Source organism: Nomascus leucogenys, chromosome 17, assembly GCF_006542625.1.
Source record: "Nomascus leucogenys isolate Asia chromosome 17, Asia_NLE_v1, whole genome shotgun sequence".
Lineage (NCBI taxonomy): Eukaryota > Metazoa > Chordata > Mammalia > Primates > Hylobatidae > Nomascus > Nomascus leucogenys.
Window position 1 is genome coordinate 31591368 of NC_044397.1, and position 21008 is coordinate 31612375.

Genomic DNA, 21008 nt, shown 5'->3' on the forward strand with positions numbered 1-21008 from the left:
CCTCCTGGGTTCACGCCATTCTCCTGCCTCAGCCTCCCCAGTAGCTGGGACTACAGGCGCCCACCACCACGCCCGGCTAATTTTTTTGTAGTTTTAGTAGAGACGGGGTTTCACCATGTTAGCCAGGATGGTCTCAATCTCCTGACCTGCTGATCCGCCCACCTTGGCTTCCCAAAGTGCCGGGATTACAGGCGTGAGCCACCGCGCCCGGCCCTCCTTGCTCTGTAATTTTAAGATTACCTAATTCTAAGATATTATGTGTTACCTGATTTAGTATTGTATAAATAGTTTCATGTTTATTTCCAGACACATCATCAGTTGGAACATTTGTATAGGATTTAGTCATTTGGTCAGTAACACAGATGAATGCAAAGCTTAAGAGAGCTTCAAAGAATTCCAGGAAAACCAGCTGAAATAAAATAAAACACAAGAGTTTCCATCATTCTGACACACCTGGAGACAGAGCATTGATTGATTGGTGTTATTTCCTGACATCTGAATATGCACACATGCAGACATGCAGACACATGCACAAAGACACACAAATGCACACACATGCACAGACACGCCACAGACACGCACACACACACATGCACACACGCACAGACACGCAGACAACACACAGGCACACACAGGCACACACACGCACAGACATGCACACACACACACACACACACATATATTAGGTACTTGTGTTCAGACTGCTTTCAATCAAATCTTGGTTCTTAGGCTGGTCACAGTGGCTCACATCTGTAATCTCAGCACTTTAGGAGGCTGAGGCAGGAGGATCGATTGAGCCTAGGAGTTTGAGACCAGCCTGGGCAACACAGTGAGACCCGTTCTGTACAAAAAATTGTTTTTAAAAAATCAGCCGAAGGCCGGGTGCGGTGGCTCACACCTGTAATCCCAGCACTTTGGGAGGCTGAGGCAGGCAGATCAGGAGGTCAGGAGATCGAGACCATCCTGGCTAACACGGTGAAACTCCATCTCTACTAAAAAAATACAAAAAAACCCCAAAAAATTAGCCAGGCGTGGTGGCAGGTGCCTGTAGTCCAAGCTACTCGGAAGGCTGAGGCAGGAGAATGGCGTGAACCCGGGAGGCAGAGCTTGCAGTGAGCAGAGATCGTGCCACTGCACTCCAGCCTGGGCAACAGAGTGAGGCTCCATCTCCAAAAAAAAAAAAAAAAAAAAAAAGCATCAACAAAAAGGCTAATAAGAAAAAGAAAAAAAAATCTTGGTTCTTTGTTCTTGGTGTCCATGGCAAAACCAACAGACTGAATTGGATCTGTACCATTTGTGACGGCTCTTTACAAACCTCAGGTTCAAAGTTGCTGTCAGTTCCATCATATATGAAAGGATTATCCTCTGCTATGACCTCCATAAATGTAGCTGCTGTTAATTCTTTATTTATCATTTTAAAGTCCTGTAAAAAAGAAAAATCATAACTGCCTATAATTATAAACAGCTATATGTTTTAATGTCAATTTATATCAATACAATAACTAAGAAAGTATACCAGAAATTAATATCTTTTTTCTTTTTTTTGAGAGACGGACTCTCGCTCTGTTGCCCAGGCTGCTATGCAGTGGCGCAATCTCAGCTCACTGCAACCTCCACCTCCTGGGTTCAAGTGATTCTCGTCTCAGCCTCCCAAGTAGCTGGGACTACAGGCACATGCCACCACGTCCAGCTAATTTTTGTACTTTTTAGTAGAGATGGGGTTTCACTATATGTTGGCCAAGCTGGTCTCAAACTCCTGACCTCAAGTGATCTTCCTGACTCGGCCTCCCAAAGTGCTGGGATTACAGTCGTGAGACATTGTGCCCAGCCATAAATTAATATCTTAAAACTGATAATTTTGAAAAGCATTCTGGATTAACATTGGTATTTACGGCCAGATATGGTGGCTCACACCTGTAATCCCAGAACCTTGTGAGGCCAAGGTGGGAAGATCACTTGAGCCCAGGCATTGGGGATCAGCCTGGGAAACATAGCAAGACCCTGTCTTTACAAAAAATTAAAAATGTAGGCCCAGCATGGTGGTGCATGCCTGCAGTCCCAGCTACTCAGGAGGCCGAGGTGGGAGGATCACTCAAGTCCAGGAGTTTGAGGCTACAATGAACTGTGATCATAACGCTGCACTCCAGCCTGGGTGACAAAGCAAGAACCTGTCTCAAACACACACACACACACACACACACACACACACTCACACACACAGAGAGGTATTTACCTCTCTATCCCTTCTCTAGTACCTCCAAAATAACAGCAGAGTATTTTTTGGCATCAGAACAGGACGTAGAACATGGGAGAACAGAACAGGTGCAGGTGTGAAATATTAACACAATGCTGTAGGCTGAAAAGCACCTGGGGAAACGACGTACTGCACAACAAAAGCGATTTGACCATAGAATGATTGACATGAGGAAGAGTTAAGCTCCTAACCACACAGCACTGCTTGAAGTCAGTTTCCAAGAACCTATCAATAATGTTACATGGGGCCGGGCGTGGTGGCTCACACCTGTAATCCCAGCACTTTGGGAGGCAGAGGCAGGCGGCTCACGAGGTCAAGAGATCGAGACCATCCTGGCCAACATGGAGAAACCCCATCTCTACTAAAAATACAAAAAAATTAGCTGGGCATGGTGGCGCGTGCCTGTAGTCTCAGCTACTCGGAGGCTGAGGCAAGGGAATAACTTGAGCCCAGGAGGCAGAGGTTGCAGTGAGCTGAGATCGCGCCACTGCACTCCAGCCTGGGTGACAGAGCAAGACTCCATCTCAAAATAATAATAATAATGTTAAGTGAGGACTTACTGTACCCAAATGTTCAGGTTTCAATATTTTTTTAAAAATCACTCATACCGACCAGCCTGGGCAACATGGTGAAACCCTGGTCTCTACTAAAAATACAAAAATTAGCCTGGCATGGTGGCACGCACCTATAATCCCAGCTACTTGGGAGGCTGAGGCAGGAAAATCACTTGAACCAGGAGGCAGAGGTTGCAGTGAGCTGAGATGTGCCACTGCAGTCCAGTCTGGGAGACAGAGCAAACTCCGTCTCAAAAAAAAAAAAAAAAGAAACTCATACCAAGAACCAGGAAGATCTCAAACTGAATGAAAAAAGAGGATCCACAGATGCCATCACCAAGATGACGGAGATGTTACAATTGACTGACAGAGACTGTAAGACAGTCATCACAAAAATGCTTCCATGAGGCTGGGTGTGGGGGCTCATGCCTCTGATCCTAGCACTGTGGGAGGCTGAGATGGTTGGATCACCTGTGCTCAGGAGCTTGAGACCAGCCTGGGCAACATGGTGAAACCCTGTCTCTACTAGCCAGGCGTTGTGACATGCACCTGTAATCCCAGCTACTCGGGAGGCTGAGGCAGAAGAATCACTTGAACCCGGGAGGAGGAGGTTGCAGTGAGCCAAGATCATGTCGCTGCACTCCAGCCTGGGCGACAGGGCAAGACCGTCAAAATAATAATAATAATAATAATTCTTCAACGGGCAATTGCAAACATGCTTGAAACAAACGAAACAATGAAAAGGGCCAGGCACAGTGGCTCATGCCTGTAATCCTAGCGCTTCAGGAGGCTGAGGCACGAGGATTGCTTGAGCCCAGGAGTTCAAGATCAGCCTGGGCAACATGGCAATAACCCGTCTCTATAAAAAATAGAAAAATTAGCTGGGTATTTTGGCACACACATGTAGTCCCAGCTATTCAGGAGGCTGAGGTGGGAGGATCGCTTGAACCCGGGAGGTTGAGGCTGCAGGGAGCCAAGATTACACCACTGCACTCCAGCCCGGGTGACAGAGAGAGACCCTTGCTCAAAAAAACAAAACTATTTTCCTACAGTTAGACACTAGGTTATTATCCATTTTTCATATGTATACAACATTATGAAAATTGTAAAAACACTTTATCGTTAGTATTTGATTCTGTTTAATCATTTGTATTCCCACAAGTACAAATCATGGAACAGGCCAGGCACAGTGGCTCATGCCTGTAATCCCAGCACTTCGGGAGTCCAAGGCGGGCAGATCACAAGGTCATCCTTGCTAACATAGCGAAACCCCATCTCTACTAAAAAATACACAAATTAACTTGGCATGGTCGTGCACGCCTGTAGTCCCAGCTACTCGGGAGGCTGAGGCAGGAGAATTGCTTGAACCTAGGAGGCGGAGGTTGCAGTGAGCCGAGACCACACCACTGCACTCCAGCCTGGCAAAAGAGCGAGAATTTGTCTAAAAAAAAAAAAAAAAAAGTATCATGGAACAAAAACAACCAATAGTTAGTATGAAAACATTGTATAAATAAGATGTTGTCACTATTTTCCCAAGTAATAACTTTTAAAAATTCCTTTTTCGATAAACTATAATTGTTTTAAATGACATTCATCCTCCCCACTTCCTTTTTTTTTTTTTTTTTTTTTTTTTTTTTTGGGAAGAGTTTTGCTCTTGTTGCCTAGACTGGAGTGCAGTGGCACAATTTCAGCTCATTGCAACCTCTGCCTTCCAGGTTCAAGCAATTCTCCTGCCTCAGCCTCCCAAGCAGCTGGGATTACAGGCTCCCGCCACCATGCCTGGCTAATTTTTTTGTATTTTTAGTAGAAACGGGGTTTCACAGTGTTGGCCAGGCTGGTCTCAAACTCCTGACCTCAGGTGATCCACCCCCCTCCGCCTTCCAAAGTCCCTCCTTTTTGAAAAGATTTCGGTTGGCTTTATTGCTATTCTAGGATCAGGCAACACTTCAGTCCGTGAAAAAGACTAAGGTGTTCCTCTATTTTCCTTTTTTGTTTTTTGGGAGATTTTTTTGGGACAGGGCCTCACTCTGTCAACCAGGCTGGAATGCAGTGGCGCGATCACAGCTTACTACAGCCTCCCGAGTAGCTGGGACTACAGGTGTGCACTACCATGCCCGGCTATGTGTTTTTATTTTTTGTAGACGGGGGATCTCACTATATGGCCAAGGCTGGTCTTCAATTCCTAAGCTCAAGTGATCCTCCTGCCTCGGCCTCCCAAAGTGCTGGAATTACAGGCGTGCACCACCGTACTCGGCCCCATCTTCCTTTAAATGGCCGGATCTGCACGAATAAAGATATCGTAGGCCAGTCAGACATGGTGGCTCGCGCCTGTAATCTCAGCACTTAGGGAGGCTGAGGCGGGTGGATCACCTGAGGTCAGGAGTTCGAGACCAGCCTGGGCAACATGGTGAAAACCCGTCTCTACTAAAAATACAAAAATTAGCCAGGCATGGTGGTAGGCACCTGTAATCCCAGCTACTTAGGAGGCTGAGGCAGAATTGCTTGAACCCAGGAGGTGGAGGTTGCAGTGAGCCAAGATCGCCCCATTGCACTCCAGCCTGAGTGACAAGAACAAAACTCCGTCTCCAAAATAAATACATAAAACAAAAATATATATGTATATATAGAGATATATATCTATTTTTTTTTTAAAGACAATGGCCCATGGCATATAAAAATATATATGGCCAGGCTGGTCTTGAACTCCTTGACCTCAGGTGATCCGCCCGCCTCGGCCTCCCAAAGTGCTGGGATTGCTATAGATAGATAGACAGACAGATAGATATGCCATGGGCCATTGTCTTGCCCTCATCTGTGAGCACATTGGGCAGGTGACGGCTATTTCTGTTCCTTCCACGACCACAGACCACCGTTCTGCCAAGCGACTCAGTAAACATTTAATGGTCCTGAAAATCCAGCCCAGATCTTCACCTGATTATTTGCATATCACAGCTGGAATATCTTGCCTTTCTTTAATTAAAATCAAAGTGCCTGTAAATAGAAAACCAATATCGAACTTAGGTGGTTACTTTCAGCATCCAGAGGAAGTGTCTCATCTTCATCGTAGGCTCATGGGGAGGCGCTGCGCTGGGTCTGCAGTAAGCGAGATAAATCTCCCAGCACTTATTCATGTAATTCATAGAGTAGAGTGTCCGCTGTTGCTCACGGAATAAATTGCCTAAAAATACAGCGTTAGAAAAATGATTACAAATTTATATTTTGAGAAAAAAAAATAGCAGTAAATATAATCCTATTGCTTTTGTTTTTTTCTGAGACAGAGTCTTGCTGTCGCTCAGGCTGCAGTGCAGTGGCACGATCTTGGCTCACTGCAACCTCCACTCCCCAGGCTCAAGCTATTCTCCTGCCTCAGCCTCCCGAGTAGCTGGGATTACAGGCACGCACCACCACACCTGGCTAATTTTTTTTTGTATTTTTAGTAGAGACGGGGTTTTGCCATGTTGGCCAGGCTGGTCTTAAACCCCTTGACCTCAGGTGATCCTCCTGCCTCGGCCTCCCAAAGTGCTGGGATTGCAGGAGTGAGCCACTGCGCCCAGCCCAGATTTATATTTTGAGAAAAAAAATGGGGCGGTAAATAGAATCCTGTTGGTTTTGTATTTACCTTTTATCTGGCAGGCATTTGGACGAATGTTCTTGGTCATCAGTTTTGTAAAACACAAGAAGAGGGATGGGCTTCTCTTTCTGTGATAATGATCAAAAGATACCATAATTACTTCTCCTCCAAAAGAGGGAACTTAATTCCCTTCTCCTTGGGCACGGGCTAGACTTAATAATTTGCTTCTAATGTATAGAGTATAGAAAGGGAAGGCTGGAGTCAGTGGCTCACACCTACAATCCCAGCATTTTGGGAGGCCAAGGCGGGCAGATCACTTGAGGTCAGGAGTTTAAGACCAGTCTGGCCAACATGGTGAAACCCCATCTCTACTAAAAATACAAAAAATTAGCTGGGCTTGGTGGCAGACACCTGTAATCCCAGCTACTTGGGAGGCTGAGACAGAAGAATCACTGGAACCTGGGAGGTGGAGGTTGCAGTGAGCCGAGATCGTGCCACTGCACTCCAGCCTGGGTGACAGGGCGAGATTCCATCTCAAAAAAATAAATACATAAATAAAAGTTTTTTGTAAAAAAGATATAAAACCACTTTTGCTGTAAGAAAGACAAATTCTGACATAAGAAAGAAGAGTTGGTTGTGACTATTTGTTTCTGCATTAAAAACCCCAAGAGATATTTGCAGTATTGAACTGACTCAGATATGAAGGGCTTTCAAAGTTTTGATCTAGTATCTCATGGCTTTGTGGTTAATATTTGCAGAAAGGTTGTGTTCTGAGTCCTTCATTTCAAGGGTATGTTAAAAAAAAAAAAAGACTGCTGAGGCTGGGCATGGTGGCTCACGCCTGTAATCCCAGTACTTTGGGAGGCTGAGGCAGGTGGATCACCTGAGGTCAGGAGTTTGAAACCAGCCTGGCCAACATGGTGAAACCCGGTCTCTGCTAAAAATACAAAAAAAAAAAAAAATTAGCCAGGCATGGTGGCACACTCCTGTCATCTCAGCTACCCAGGAGCCTGAGGCAGAAGAATTGCTTGAACCTGGGAGGCAGAGGGTGCAGTGAGCCAAGATTGTGCCACCGCACTCCAGCCTGGGCAACAGAGCAAGACTCCCTCTCCAAAAAAATAAAAATGACTGCTGAAGAAAAGAGGGCATTATGACAATAATACAGCTTAGCTGTGCCCCATCCCCCAGCGAGGGTCCAGAAATAGTACTTACTGGAATTCTTCATGATAAATGTGGTACGCCAAATGCAGGAGGTAATTCAAAAATGTTCTCAAAAGTATTGTTGTAAATGGAGAATGGATTTCTTCAACTGGTATGTCATTATTGGCTAAAATAAGAAAATTGGAAAGGATGCCTGATATTTGCTAGAACCTTCCATTTTATTTGCTCCTGGTATACAATTCGAAGGATTGAATATGAGAGAGTGCTTATTTCAAAATGCTCTGAACATGTGTATAAGCATCCAACTAAAAATTTAAAACTCCGTGAAAGCCAGGCACAGTGTGGCTCACGCCTGTAATCCCAGCACTTTGGGAGGCTGAAGCAGCAAATTGCCTGAGGTCAGGAGTTTGAGACCAGCCTGGGCAACATGGCAAAACCCTGTCTCTACCAAAAATACAAAAAATTAGCCAGGTGTGGTGGCGGGCACCTGTAATCTCAGCTATTTGGGAGACTGAGGCAGGAGAATCGCTGGAACCCAGGAGGTGGAGGCTGCAGTGAGCTGAGATTGAGCCACTGCACTCCAGCCTGGGCAACAGAGCGAGACTTCGTCTCAGAAAAAAAAAAAAAAAAGATGTCAATCTGGTTCCTTTACAAGGCGAGATATCTTGTCCCAATGGTTTTCCAGAGTAGTCTGAGACACAATCTGATGAATGCTGCTAATGCTGATGGATTTTAAGTATGTTTCAAACACTAAACTTTGACGTAAATAGGCATTTTTTCTAATACTTTACTTTTCAAATATTTCAAATATTTATTTTGAAGCTTGCAGCTCTGCCTCCCAGAATTTGGCTGAAAGAAGTTAAACTTCCAAAGTTGTTAAATTTATCACATCAACTTCCTAATTTGAAATCAAGACCAATCCTAAGACTACTTAGGGCCTTTTCGAGACCCTTCCAAGCCATTGCTGATTCTCCCCGTTTCTTTTTTTTTTTTTTTTTCCAGACAGAGTCTCACTCTGTTGCCCAGGCTGGAGTGCAGTGGCGTGATCTGGGCTCACTGCAACCTCCACCTCCTAGGCTCAAGCGATTCTACTCCTACCTCAGCCTCCCCATAAGTAGCTGGGAATACAGGCATGTACCACCACACCTGGCTAATTTTTGTATTTTTAGTAGAGACGGAGTTTCACCATATTGCCCAGGCTGGTCTCAAACTCCTGGACTCAAGTGATCCACCCGCCTCAGCCTTCCAAAGTGCTGGGATTACAGGCATAAGCCACGAGGCCTGGCCATCTCCTCATTTCTGACCTGACAATTCAGTGCTTTTTTACTACAGATCGGTGGTCAGGGGGAGAGAGGGAGGCAAACTTTCTGCAAAGGGCCAGAGAGTAAATCTTTTAGGCTTGGTGGACCAGACCGTCTACATCACAACCCCTCAGCTGTGGTGCTTTGGGGTAAAGCAGTCACAAACATGTAAGCAAATGGGCATGTCTGTGTTCCAGTAAAGCGTGATTTAGGGGAACGGGGGTGCGGACTGGATTTCACCCTGAGACCGTGCATTGCTGGCCCTGCTTTTGCAGGTGACCTTGCACTGTTGCTGTTACGTCACAAGACTGTCTCTTCAAGTACATCGTAATCACGGGGGGAACAAGACAACGCACTGATTTCTAGAACACTCGGCTCCCAACCTGGGCCTTCCCAGCTCCCTCCACATTTCCTAACTGCTTTCCAGGTGACACTGTGATACTGTCCTTTAGACCAGCGGTCCTCCACCTTTTTGACACCAGGGACGGATTTTGTGGAAGACAGTTTTTCCATGAATGGTGGGAAGGGGTGGGGGGCTCTTGGTTTCAGGATGATTCAAGCACGTTCGAATTACTGTGCACCTTATTTCTATTATTATGACATTGTAATACATAATGAAAATTCTACAACTCGCCATCAGGTAGAATCAGTGGGAGCCCTGAGCTTGTTTTCCTGCAACTAGACAGTCCCATCTGGGGGTGATGGGATACAGTGACAGATCATCAGGCATTTGATTCTCCTAAGGAGCGTGCAACCTACATCCCTCGCATGCGCAGTTCACAGTAGGATTTGCGCTCCTATGAGAATCTAATGCCCTGCTGATCTGCAGGAGGCGGAGCTCAGGCGGTAAATGCCAGCCACGGGGAATGGCTGTAAAAACAGATGAAGGTAGGCTGGGTGCAGTGGCTCATGCCTGTAATCCCAGCACTTTGGGAGGCCAAGGCGGGCAGATCATCTGAGGTCGAGAGTTCAAGATCAGCCTAACCAACATGGAAAAACCCCATCTCTACCAAAAAATACAAAAATTAGCTGGGCACAGTGGCGCATGTCTGTAATCCCGGCTACTTGGGAGGCTGAGGCAGGAGAGTCACTTGAACCCAGGAGGTGGGGGTTGCAGTGAGACGAGATTGTGCCATTGCACTCCAGCCTGGGCAAAAAGAGTGAAACTGTCTCAAAATAAAACAAAACAAAACAAAAAATGAAAGTTCACTTTCTTGCCCACTGCTCACTTTCCACTGTGTAGCCTGTTTCCTAATGGGCCACAGACCAGTACTGATCCATGGCCTGGGGTTTGGGGACCCCTGCCTTTTGTGTGTGTGTGCACGTGAGATGGAGTCTCACCCTGTCACCCAGGCTGGAGTGCAATGGCACGATCTTGGCTCACTGCAACCTCTGCCTCCCGGGTCCAAGCAATGCTCCTGCCTCAGCCTCCCAAATGGCTGGGATTACAGAAATTCACCACCACGCCTGGCTAATTTTTTGTATCTTTTAGTAGAGACGGGGTTTCACCATGTTGGTCAGGCTGGTCTCAAACTCCTGACCTCGTGATCCGCCTGCCTCAGCCTCCCAAAGTGCTGAGATTACAGGCATGAGCCACTGCACCCGGCCTGGTCCCCTGCTTTAAACCAAAAGATGTGAAGGATCTGGAATACTCGCCACTTAATATCCTGTCCATATCAGCAAGAGTTAGTTTGTGGTGATGAAATTTGCAATCTTTTAGAAATCTCCAGAAGTGAAGCTTTGTCATCAGAAAGGTATTATCCAGAGAGTGGTCACATCCCAGGCTGCTATAAAAGCTGTAGATTCTTCTTAATTCTGTAATATTTCTTAAGACAGCATATTCCACCTGAAAGGAAGAAAGTCATACGTGGATTAAGAACAAAAGACGGCCGGGCGCGGTGGCTCACGCCTGTAATCCTAGCACTTTGGGAGGCTGAGGCAGGCAGATCACCTGAGGTCAGAAGTTCCAGACCAGCCTGGCCAACATGGTGAAACCCCATCTCTACTAAAAATACAAAATTAGCCAGGCATGGTGGCACACACCTGTAATCCCAGCTACTCAGGAGGCTGAGGCAGGAGAATTGCTTGAACCTGGGAGGAGGTTGCAGTGAGCCGAGATCGTGTCACTGCATTCCAGCCTGGACGTCAAGAGCGAGACCCTGCCTCAAAATAAAGAAATAAAATTTAAAAATTTAAAAAAGAACAAAAGACACAACACCTGTCTCCTACATTAAATGCGATAATACAAGTAAAGTAATGGCATTTAGCTCTTTCCACTGTAAGAACTTAAGAAGTGTTTGTTTTGTTTTGAGATGGAGTCTCGCTCTGTCACCCAGGCTGGAGTGCAGTGGCACGATCTTGGCTCACTGCAACCTCTGCCTCCTGGGTTCAGGCGATTCTCATGCCTCAGCCTCCAGAGTAGCCGTGATAACAGGTGCCCACCACCACGCCCGGCTAATTTTTGTATTTTTGGTAGAGATGGGGTTTCACCATATTGGCCAGTCTGGTCTTGAACTCCTGACCTCAGGTGATCCGCCTGCCTCGGCCTCCCAAAGTGTTACGATTACAGGCGCCAGCCACGGCACCTGGCCAAGAAGCATTTCATTCTTTCCACCCACCCCACTTGGTCAATAAAATGCCATCTCCAACCAACAGTAAAAACAAAACAAAACAACAAAAAAAGTTATCTGGAAAATAGACTTCCTTTCACATGGCAATGTGCTGGCTTCCTCTCTCAGTGGCAGCAACAAAATTCTATTGTCTGCAGATCCTCATCCCTCATCAACATATGTGCAAAAATCTTCAACAAAATAAGTTGAATCCAGCAATATATAAAAAGAATAGTAGCCATGCACAGTGGCTCATGCCTGTTATCCCAGCACTTTGTGAGGCCAAGGCAGGAGGATTGCCTGAGCCTGGGAACTCGAGACCAGCCTGTGCTACATAGTAAGAGCATGTCTCAACTGAAAATTAAAAATTAAAGAAATTAACCAGGCACAGTGGCAAGTGCCCGTATAGTTCCAGCTACTCAGGAAGCTGAGGCGGGAGGATTGCTTAAGCCCAGAAGGTCAAGACTGCAGTGAGCTAAGATCGCACCACTTCACTCCAGCCAGGGTAACAGAGCAAGACCCTATCTCAAAAAGAAAAAAAAAAAAGAGAATACAGCAACACCAAGTAGGGTTTATCCTAGAATTGCAAAGCTGGGTTAACATTTGAAAAGTCAATCAATGTAATTCACAGTATTGACAGACTGAAGAAGAACCAAATGATTCTATCAACTGAAGCATTTTACAGAATTTAACATCCATTCTTGATAAGCACCCTCAGCAAATTAGGAATAGAAAGGAATCCCTCAACCTGATAAACAGCATGTACAAAACACATGCAACTCACATCACACATAGGGCTGAAAGTCTGAAAGAAGCAATATTCCACTAGGTGCAATAGCTCACGCCTGTAATCCCAGCACTTTGGGAGGCTGAGGCGGAAGGATCACCTGAGGTCAGGAGTTCGAGACCAGCCTGGGCAACACAGTGAAACTCCATCTCTACTAAAAATATCTGGGCATGGTGGTGCATGCCTGTAATCCCAGCTACTCAGGAAGCTGAGGCAGGAGAATCCCTTGAACGCGGGAGGCGGAGGTTGCAGTGAGCTGAGATCATGCCATTGCACTCCACCCTGGGCAACAAGAGGGACTCTGTCTCAAAAAAAAAAAAAAAAAAAGCAATATTCATGGTGGTTGCTTTACTCACCTCCCTCTCTGTCACATTTCACCTTTTAGGATTTTCCCCAGACCCTTGATGCCCTTAAGCTGCCCCAAATTCCCCACATATGCAGCCCTGCCCTCTACACAGCGTCCTGTTCTCCAGAACCACTCACCCCATGCCCTACCCTTATAATGAGACATTCAGAGAATGCGAAGAACAGGATTTGGGGTCCTAAGGGAGACAGAGCCCTACCTGGGTGGCTTCAGGCATTTGTTACGCTGAGCATTAATTCCTGCTTTTGAAAATGCAATTCAATTGAATAAACATGTATAGTCTGCCCGATCTGAAGCATTGTTCTAGGCTGGGCGTGGTGGCTCACACCCATAATCCCAGCACTTTGGGAGGCCGAGGTGGGCAGATCACCTGAGGTCAGGAGTTCCAGACCAGCCTGGCCAATATGGTGACACCCCGTCTCTACTAAAATACAAAAAAATAGCTGGGCGTAGTGGCTCACACCTGTAATCCCAGCTACTGGGGAGGCCGAGGTGGGGGAGGCTTGAACCCGGGAGGCAGAGGTTGCAGTGAGCCAAGACTGCGCCACAGCACTCCAGTCTGGGCGACAGAGCAAAACTCAGTCTCAAGGCCGGGCGCAGTGGCTCACGCTTGTAATCCCAGCACTTTGGGACGCCGAGGCGGGCGGATCATGAGGTCAGGAGATAGAGACCATGGTGAAATCCCGTCTCTCCTAAAAGTACAAAAAAATTAGCCGGGCATGGTGGCGGGCGCCTGTAGTCCCAGCTACTCGGAGAGGCTGAGGCAGGAGAATGGTGTGAACCCGGGAGGCGGAGCTTGCAGCGAGCCGAGATCGCGCCACTGCACGCCAGCCTGGGTGAGAGAGCGAGACTCCGTCTCAAAAAAAACAAAAACAAAAACAAAAACTCAGCCTCAAAAAACAAAACAAAAAAAAAGACATTCAACACGTGACAGCAGTCACCAGCTATATTTCCCCAGGATACAACTGATACCAATCAGAAAGATGTTACCTGCTTCTTTTCTTCAGGTTGGACTGTCTCAGGGTACATGTCCAGGAGCAAATTTAGATCCAGCTCAACGCTGGATCCCAACACAGAATGACTCTCACTGCCATCAAGCTTTCTGATCAGTTCTAATGAATGAAGGCAAACACAGGGGATAAGTACAGTTTGTTTGGTGTTTGTTTGTTTTTATTTTGTTTTTTGTTTTTTGAGACGGCCTCACTCTGTCGCCCAGGCTGGAGTGAAGTGGCATGGTCTCAGTTCACTGCAACCTCTGCCTCCCAGGCTCAAGCCATCCTCCCACCTCACCCTCCCGAGTAGCTGCGACTACAGACATGCACCATCACGGCCAGCTAATTTTTGTATTTTTTGTAGACACAGGGTTTCACCGTGTTGCCCAGGCTGGTCTCAAACTCCTGAGCTCAACTGATCCACCTGCCTTGGCCTCCCAAAGTGCTGGGATTACAGGCATGGGCCACCGCAGCCATCCTTGGAGATAATTATGAAAAGCAATGTTCAAATTTCTCAATATTATGTCACAATGATTTTCCACCGAAATGTGATGCAAGAATATTCCAAAAACCTATTAAGAACGTGGGCGGGGCACAGTGGCTCATGCCTGTAATCCCAGCATTTTGGGAAACCAAAATGTGAGGTTGAGGCTGCAGTGAGCTATGATCATGCCACTGGACTCCAACCTGGGCAACAGAGTGAGATCCTATCTCTAAAAAAAACATTTTTTAAAAGCAGTTGCAAGCTAGGTGCAATGGCTTGAAGCTGTAATCTCAACACTTTGGGAGGCCGAGGCAGGAGGATTGTTTGAGGACAGGAGTTTGAATCAGCCTGGGCAACATAGTGAGACCCTGCCTCTACAAAAGTTTAAAAGTTAGCTAGCCTTGGCCAGGTGCGGTGGCTCACACCTGTAATCCCAGCACTTTGGGAGGCCAAGGTGGGCGGATCACAAGGTCAGGAGTTAGAGACCAACCTGAGCAACACGGTAAAACCCCGTCTCTACAAAAAATACAAAAATTAGCTAAGCATGGTGGCACGTGCCTATAATCCCAGCTACTCAGGAGGCTGAGGCAGGAGAATCGTTTGAACCCGGGAGGCAGAGATTGCAGTGAGCCAAGATTGCGTTGCTGCACTCCAGGCTGGACAACACAGCGAGACTCCGTCTCGGAAAAAAAAAAAAAAGAAGAAGAAAAAAAAAATTAGCTAGGCACGGTGGTGCGTGCCTGTGTTCCCAGCCATAGGGAAGGCTGAGGTGGGAGGATCACTGGAGCCCAGGAGTTTGAGGCCACAGTGAACAGTGATCGTATCCTGCTCCATCCTGGGTGATAGAGCGAGATTTTGTCTCAAATTTTTTTTTGAAAAAGGAGTTTCTCACAGAGGACTTCTGTTTTCTGAAGTGTTTGGTGTATTTTGATGCGTGAACACCATGGATAAAAACAGATGAATTTTATTTCTTTTTTTTTCCATTTTATTTATTTATTTATGAGACAGAGTCTCTGTTGCCCAGGCTGGAGTGCAATGGCGCAGTCTGGGCTCACTGCAACCTCCACCTTCCAGGTTCAAGCGATTCTCCTGCCTCAGCCTCCCGAGTAGCTGGGATTACAGGCGCCTGCTACCATGCCTGGCTAATTTTTTTATTTTTATTTTTAATTGAGATGGGGTTTCACCATGTTGGCTGGGCTGGTCTTGCACTGCTGACCTCGTGATCCACCAGCCTCGGCCTCCCAAAGTGCTGGGGTTACAGGCATGAGCCACCACGCCCGGCCGATGAATTTTATTTCAACAGGTGAATGCTTCCTACCAGCACTCCTGGACAATCTTTGGGCAACTCCTGAAGACAGGTCCAGGCAGCTGATGAATTCAACTTCAAGATCAGGAAACCCGGCTATGTGGTCATTGGAGAATGCGCCTTCGTACACACGCCCGTTCTTGAAAGTTAATCGGCCCTGCAGACAGAAAAACTTTTTACAGTTTAGGAAAAGTTCTTAGAAAAACACTGGTAAGGCTGGGTGCAGTGGCTCATGCCTGTAATCCAGCACTTTGGAAGGCTGAGGCGGGCAGATACAAGGTCAGGAGTTCGAGATCAGATTGGCCAACATGGTGAAACCCAATGGCTACTAAAAATACGAAAATTCGCGGGGCCTGGTGGCGGGCACCTGTCATCCCAGCTACTCGGGAGGCTGAGGCAGGAGAATCGCTTGAACCCGGGAGGCGGAGGTTGCAGTGAGCCAAGATCGTGCCACTGCACTCCAGCCTAGGTGACAGCGAGACTCTGTCTCAAAAAAACAAAAAAGGAAAGAAAAACATGGGTAAATGTACATCAGTAGTTTTTTCAAGGGTGTGGAGCTTTTTGTTTTGACAATATGCACTTACTCCACATATAATCAGGCTCCTGGGTCTCATGCGCTATATAAGTCCTCTCTCTCTTCCTCCTTTTCCTATTCCTCCTCCTCCCCACTCTCTCTCCCCCACAATCTTTCTCCAGCTTTAAGCACCTCTAGGCCACAGAATGTGTCTTATTAAACTACGCTAGTGACCAGCAGAACGCCCAACACACAATACAGACTCCCTGATTTTTTTTTGAGACGGAGTCTCACTCTGTTGCCCAGGCTGGAGTGCAATGGCGCCATCTCAGCTCACTGTCAGCTCCTCCTCCTGGGTTCATGCCATTCTCCTGCCTCAGCCTCCCAAGTAGCTGGGACTACAGGCGCCCGCCACCACACCCAGCTAATTTTTTGTATTTTTAGTAGAGACGGGGTTTCACCGTGTTAGCCAGGATGGTCTCGATCTCCTGACCTCGTGATCCGTCCGCCTCAGCCTCCCAAAGTGTTGGGATTACAGGCGTGAGCCACCGTGCCTGATAATTTTTTTTTTTTTTTTTTTGAGATGGAGCCTCGCTGTCATGCAGGCTGGAGTGCAGTAGCACAGTCTTGACTCACTGCAACCTCCGCCTCCTGGGTTCAAGCAATTCTCCTTCCTCAGCCTCCCAAGTGGCTGGGATTACATGCATGCACCACCACACCCAGCTAATTTTTGTATTTTTAGTAGATACGGGGTTTCATCGTGTTGGCCAGGCTGGTCTCGAACTCCTGACCTCAAGTGACCTGTCCACCTCGGCCTCCCACAGTGCTGGGATTACAGGCCTGAGCCACCATGCCTGGCCAAGACTCCCTGAGATTTGTCAAACCCAGCCCAATAGTCAGTTACTGATTCAGACGTGGGCAAATGACCCAATTTGGGCTCTGTGAAATGAAAGACCTTTCTAGAGAGCTTCTGTAAAAAGTTCCTCCTTTTCTTTTAGCATGGGATGCAGATTTTGAAAGCTGGAACCATGGCAGCCGTCTTGCAATCATGAGGGAGGAAAACCACAAGGGTGAAAGTGACATGATGGGAGATATCGTGGATAGATGGAAGAGAAATCCCGACAGCTCTGAGTTGCTGAATCAAACCAACCTTGAAGCCTACATTATTCTGTATTTCACATGGCAGATGACACTACATTGTCTGTTACTTGCAAACCAAAACCACCCTCATACACACACACACACACACACACACACACGAAAAACTGATTAAATAACCACTAAATATATAGGAAATCAATGACCACTGAAAACATTTTGCAAGCACAGTGACTCATGCCTGTAATCCCAGCAGTTTGGGTGAGAGGATCACTTGGGACCAGGAGGCCAGCTTGGCAAACGTGGCAAAACCCCCGTAACTACCAAAAAAAAAAGAGCTGGGCATGGTGGTGCCCACCTGTAATCCCAGCTACTCTAGTGGCTGAGGCACAAGAATCACTTGAACCGGGAGGCAGAGGTTGCAGTGAGCCGAGATCACGCCACTGCACTCCAGCCTGGGCAACAGAGCGAAACTCTGTCTCAAAAAAAAAGAAAAAAAGTCATGTAATCACCTTAGCAAAACAGTAAGTTATCCTATACAAAACAGATAATGTAATTTAATAGAGAATGACATGCCTTTTGTCAAAAAGAGTTCTGTAGATGGATGGTGATGGTTGCACAACAATGCGAATGTACTTAATGCCACTGGACTGTGCACTTAGAAATGATTAAGATGGTAAATCTTATGTGTACTTTACCACAATTAAAATTAAAAAGAAATCTAGAGTGCCTAGATTTACATCAGACAAAATAGACCTCAGAGAAATGAAAATTACCAGGGTTGGCCAGGCATGGTGGCTCACGCCTGTAATCCCAGCACTCTGGGAGGCTGAGGTGGGCAGATCATTTGAGGCCAGGAGTTCGAGACCAGCCTGGCCAACATGACGAAACCCTGTCTCTACTAAAAATACAAAAATTAGCCAGGCATGGTGGCCCACGCCTGTAATCCCAGCTACTCATGAGGCTGAGGCAGGAGAATCACTTGAACCTGGGAAGTGGAGGTTGTAGTGAGCTGAGATCACGCCACTGTACTCCAGCCTGGACAACAGAGCAAGACTGCGTCTCAAAAAATAAAGAAAATTAGCAGGGTTAATGAGGAACATTACGTGATGATCAAAAGAGCCAATGCACCAATACATAATAATCCTCAATGTATATGCACCTAACAATAAAGCTTCAAATATATGAAGCAAAACTGATAGATCTGAAAGCAGAATAGACAAATCTGCAATTATACTTGGACATTTCAATTGCTTTACATAATTTCAATGGCTTTACATAATTGTTTGAAATGTGATATTCCCAGGTCTATACTCACCATGCCATGTTTCTTATTGGAAACCCATTCTCCATCATACATGGCTCCACTGGCATAATAAAACTTGCCATGTCCGTGACGATATCCATTTACAAACTCCCCTATGTATTCATTTCTCAAAGGATACTGGGAACCGGGGATTCTCTTTAGAAACCACGTGTGTGTCCCAAAGCCATTCTGAAAAGAAAGCAGACTGCCATCAGAAGTGCACAAAGCAGTTTCTCTCTTTACCCGGATCCCCTTAAAATTAGGATAAATACAATGAAAACTGGAAAGGGCAAAGAACGTGGACTCTGGAGTCACACAGACTTGGGTTCAATTTCAGCTCAGCTACTTACTAAGGAGTCTTTTGAAATAAGGCAAATCACTTAAGCCCTCTAAGTTCCTCATCTGTAAAACAGAAATAACACCTACCCCTCAGGTTAGATACAGAGAAGTTCGAAACCGGCCTGGCCAACATGTTGAAACTCCGTCTCTACTAAAAAGTGAAGATAAGTGGATATAAAGTGCCTGGCTTGATCATGATGAGTTTCATTGTTATTTTAAATGTTGGGGTTTATTTGCTTTTATATATTTTTATATTTTGAAAAAGGGTCTCACTCTATCACCCAGGCTAGAGTACAATGGCACAATCTTGGCTCACTGCAGCCTTGACCTCCAAGACTCAGGTGATCCTCCCACCTCAGCCTCCCAAGTAGCCAGGACTACAGGCGCCAGCCACCACTACCCGCCAATTTTTGTATTTTCAGTAGAGATGGGGTTTCACCATATAACCCGGGCTGGTCTCAAATTCCTGGCCTCATTCCTCAAGTGGTCTCCCAAAGTGCTGGGATTACATGTGTGAGCCACTGCGCCCAGCCTAAATTTTTATTTTTTAAAGATACAAATGGGGCTGGTTGCTGTGGCTCACACCTGTAATCCCAGCGCTTTGAGAGGCAGAGGTTGATCACTTGAGCCCAGGAGTTCAAGACCAGCCTGTGTAATAAAGTGAGACTTCACTCCTACAAAAGAAAAATTATTTTTTAATTAGCCAGGCACGGTGGCAGTGGGCACCTCTGTAGTCTCAGCTACAGGGGAGGCTGAGGTGGGAGGATTGCTTGAGCCAGGGAGGTAGAGAGCCATGATTGCACCACTGCAGTCCAGCCTGGGCAACAGAGCAAGACTCTGTCCCTAAAAACAAACAAACAGGCTGGGTGCGGTGGCTCGCGCCTGTAATTCTAGCACTCTGGGAAGCCGAGGCGGGCAGATCACTTGAGGTCTGGAGTTTGAAACCAGCCTGACCAACATGGTGAAACCCCGTCTCTACTGAAAATACAAAAAAAAAATTAGCCAGGCCATGGTGGTGGGTGCCTGTAATCTCAGCTACTCCAGAGGCTGAGGCAGGAGAATTGCTTGAACCTGGGAGGTGGAGGCTGCAGTGAGCTGAGATCATGCCACCGTACTCCAGCCTGGGCAACAGAGCAAGACTCCATCTCTAAAAACAAACAAACAGGCTGGGTGTGGTGGCTCATGCCTGTAATCCTAGCACTTTAGGAGGCTGAGGCGCACGGATCACTTGAGGTCAGGAGTTCAAAACCAACCTGGCCAACATGGTGAAACCCCATCTCTACTAAAAATACAAAAAAAAACAATTAGCCCGGCCGTGGTGGTGGGTACCTGTAATCTCAGCTACTCCAGAGGCTGAGGCAGGAGAATTGCTTGAACCTGGGAGGTGAAGGCTGCAGTGAGCCGAGATTGCGCCACTGCACTCCAGCCTGGGCGACAGAGATAGAGAGACTCTGTCTCAAAAAAAAAAAAAAAAAAAAATCCAAAAAGAAATATACATGTGTTGAGAATTGGCGGACTGTCCGCCTCTGGGTACAAGCTGCCACCCCGCCCGGCGTACCTGGATGCCCCTCTCCCACCGCCCGGTGTACTCCTCGTTGGTGGTCAGCCACCTCATCCTCCCCTCCCCGTGACGCATGTTGTCTTCCCACTGGCCTTCGTACATATTTCCAGATTTATAACTAGGACGAAAGAAACCAAAGTAAAATGATCAGTTACCTCCTACACCACATTTACCTTTAAGACATTCTTTTAAACACTCCCCTTGAGCTCCTTTGAAGAAGTCCACCCCTTGTACTTATACAGTCTTCTCTGTATTTAAATTCAGGCCGGGCGTGGTGGCTCCTGCCTGTAATCCCAGCACCTTGGGAGGCCAAGGCTGGCAGATCACCTGAGGTCGGGAGTTTGAGACCAGCCTGACCAACATGGAGAAACCCCATCTCTACTAAAAATACAAAATTAGCCCAGCTACCTGGGAGGCAAAACTCCGTCTCAAAAAAAAAAAAAAAAAAATCCACTCTGCTTAGAGAGAAAATGTTCTGTGCAACTTTTGCATCTTACTTTTAAATATCCAAAGTGAACACTATTGGGCCCACAAACACTTCTTCATCTACACCCCAGGCGTGACCGTGGTCATACCTACCATCTTATTCCCCAGCCCTTTTTGATGTTTTGCGCCCAGTCTCCCTCGTACCAACACGTACCCTCTTGATTGTAATAAATGCAGCCCTAAAACAAATAATATCATCTTTAAAACTATCAAGCCTCATGACACAAATGCTTTGTCAAATGTAAGGATATTAACTTAAAAAGTAGAACCTACACAGAGGTCAATGTCATACATAGACAAGACATGTAAACCGCTATTTTT

At 46.5% G+C, this 21008-nt stretch overlaps 1 protein-coding gene across 1 annotated transcript in view; it reads right to left on the minus strand.

The window, feature by feature from the left end:
- LOC100596714 (radial spoke head 10 homolog B) overlaps nt 1–21008 on the minus strand; it is a 39485-nt gene that overhangs the window by 10445 nt on the left and 8032 nt on the right. Inside the window, 11 exon segments of the mRNA XM_030796429.1 lie at nt 266–409; nt 1316–1423; nt 5838–5986; nt 6428–6507; nt 7592–7706; nt 10498–10687; nt 13592–13713; nt 15396–15540; nt 18314–18490; nt 20199–20319; nt 20781–20866. Of these exon segments, the coding sequence (XP_030652289.1) occupies nt 266–409; nt 1316–1423; nt 5838–5986; nt 6428–6507; nt 7592–7706; nt 10498–10687; nt 13592–13713; nt 15396–15540; nt 18314–18490; nt 20199–20319; nt 20781–20866 (1437 nt within the window).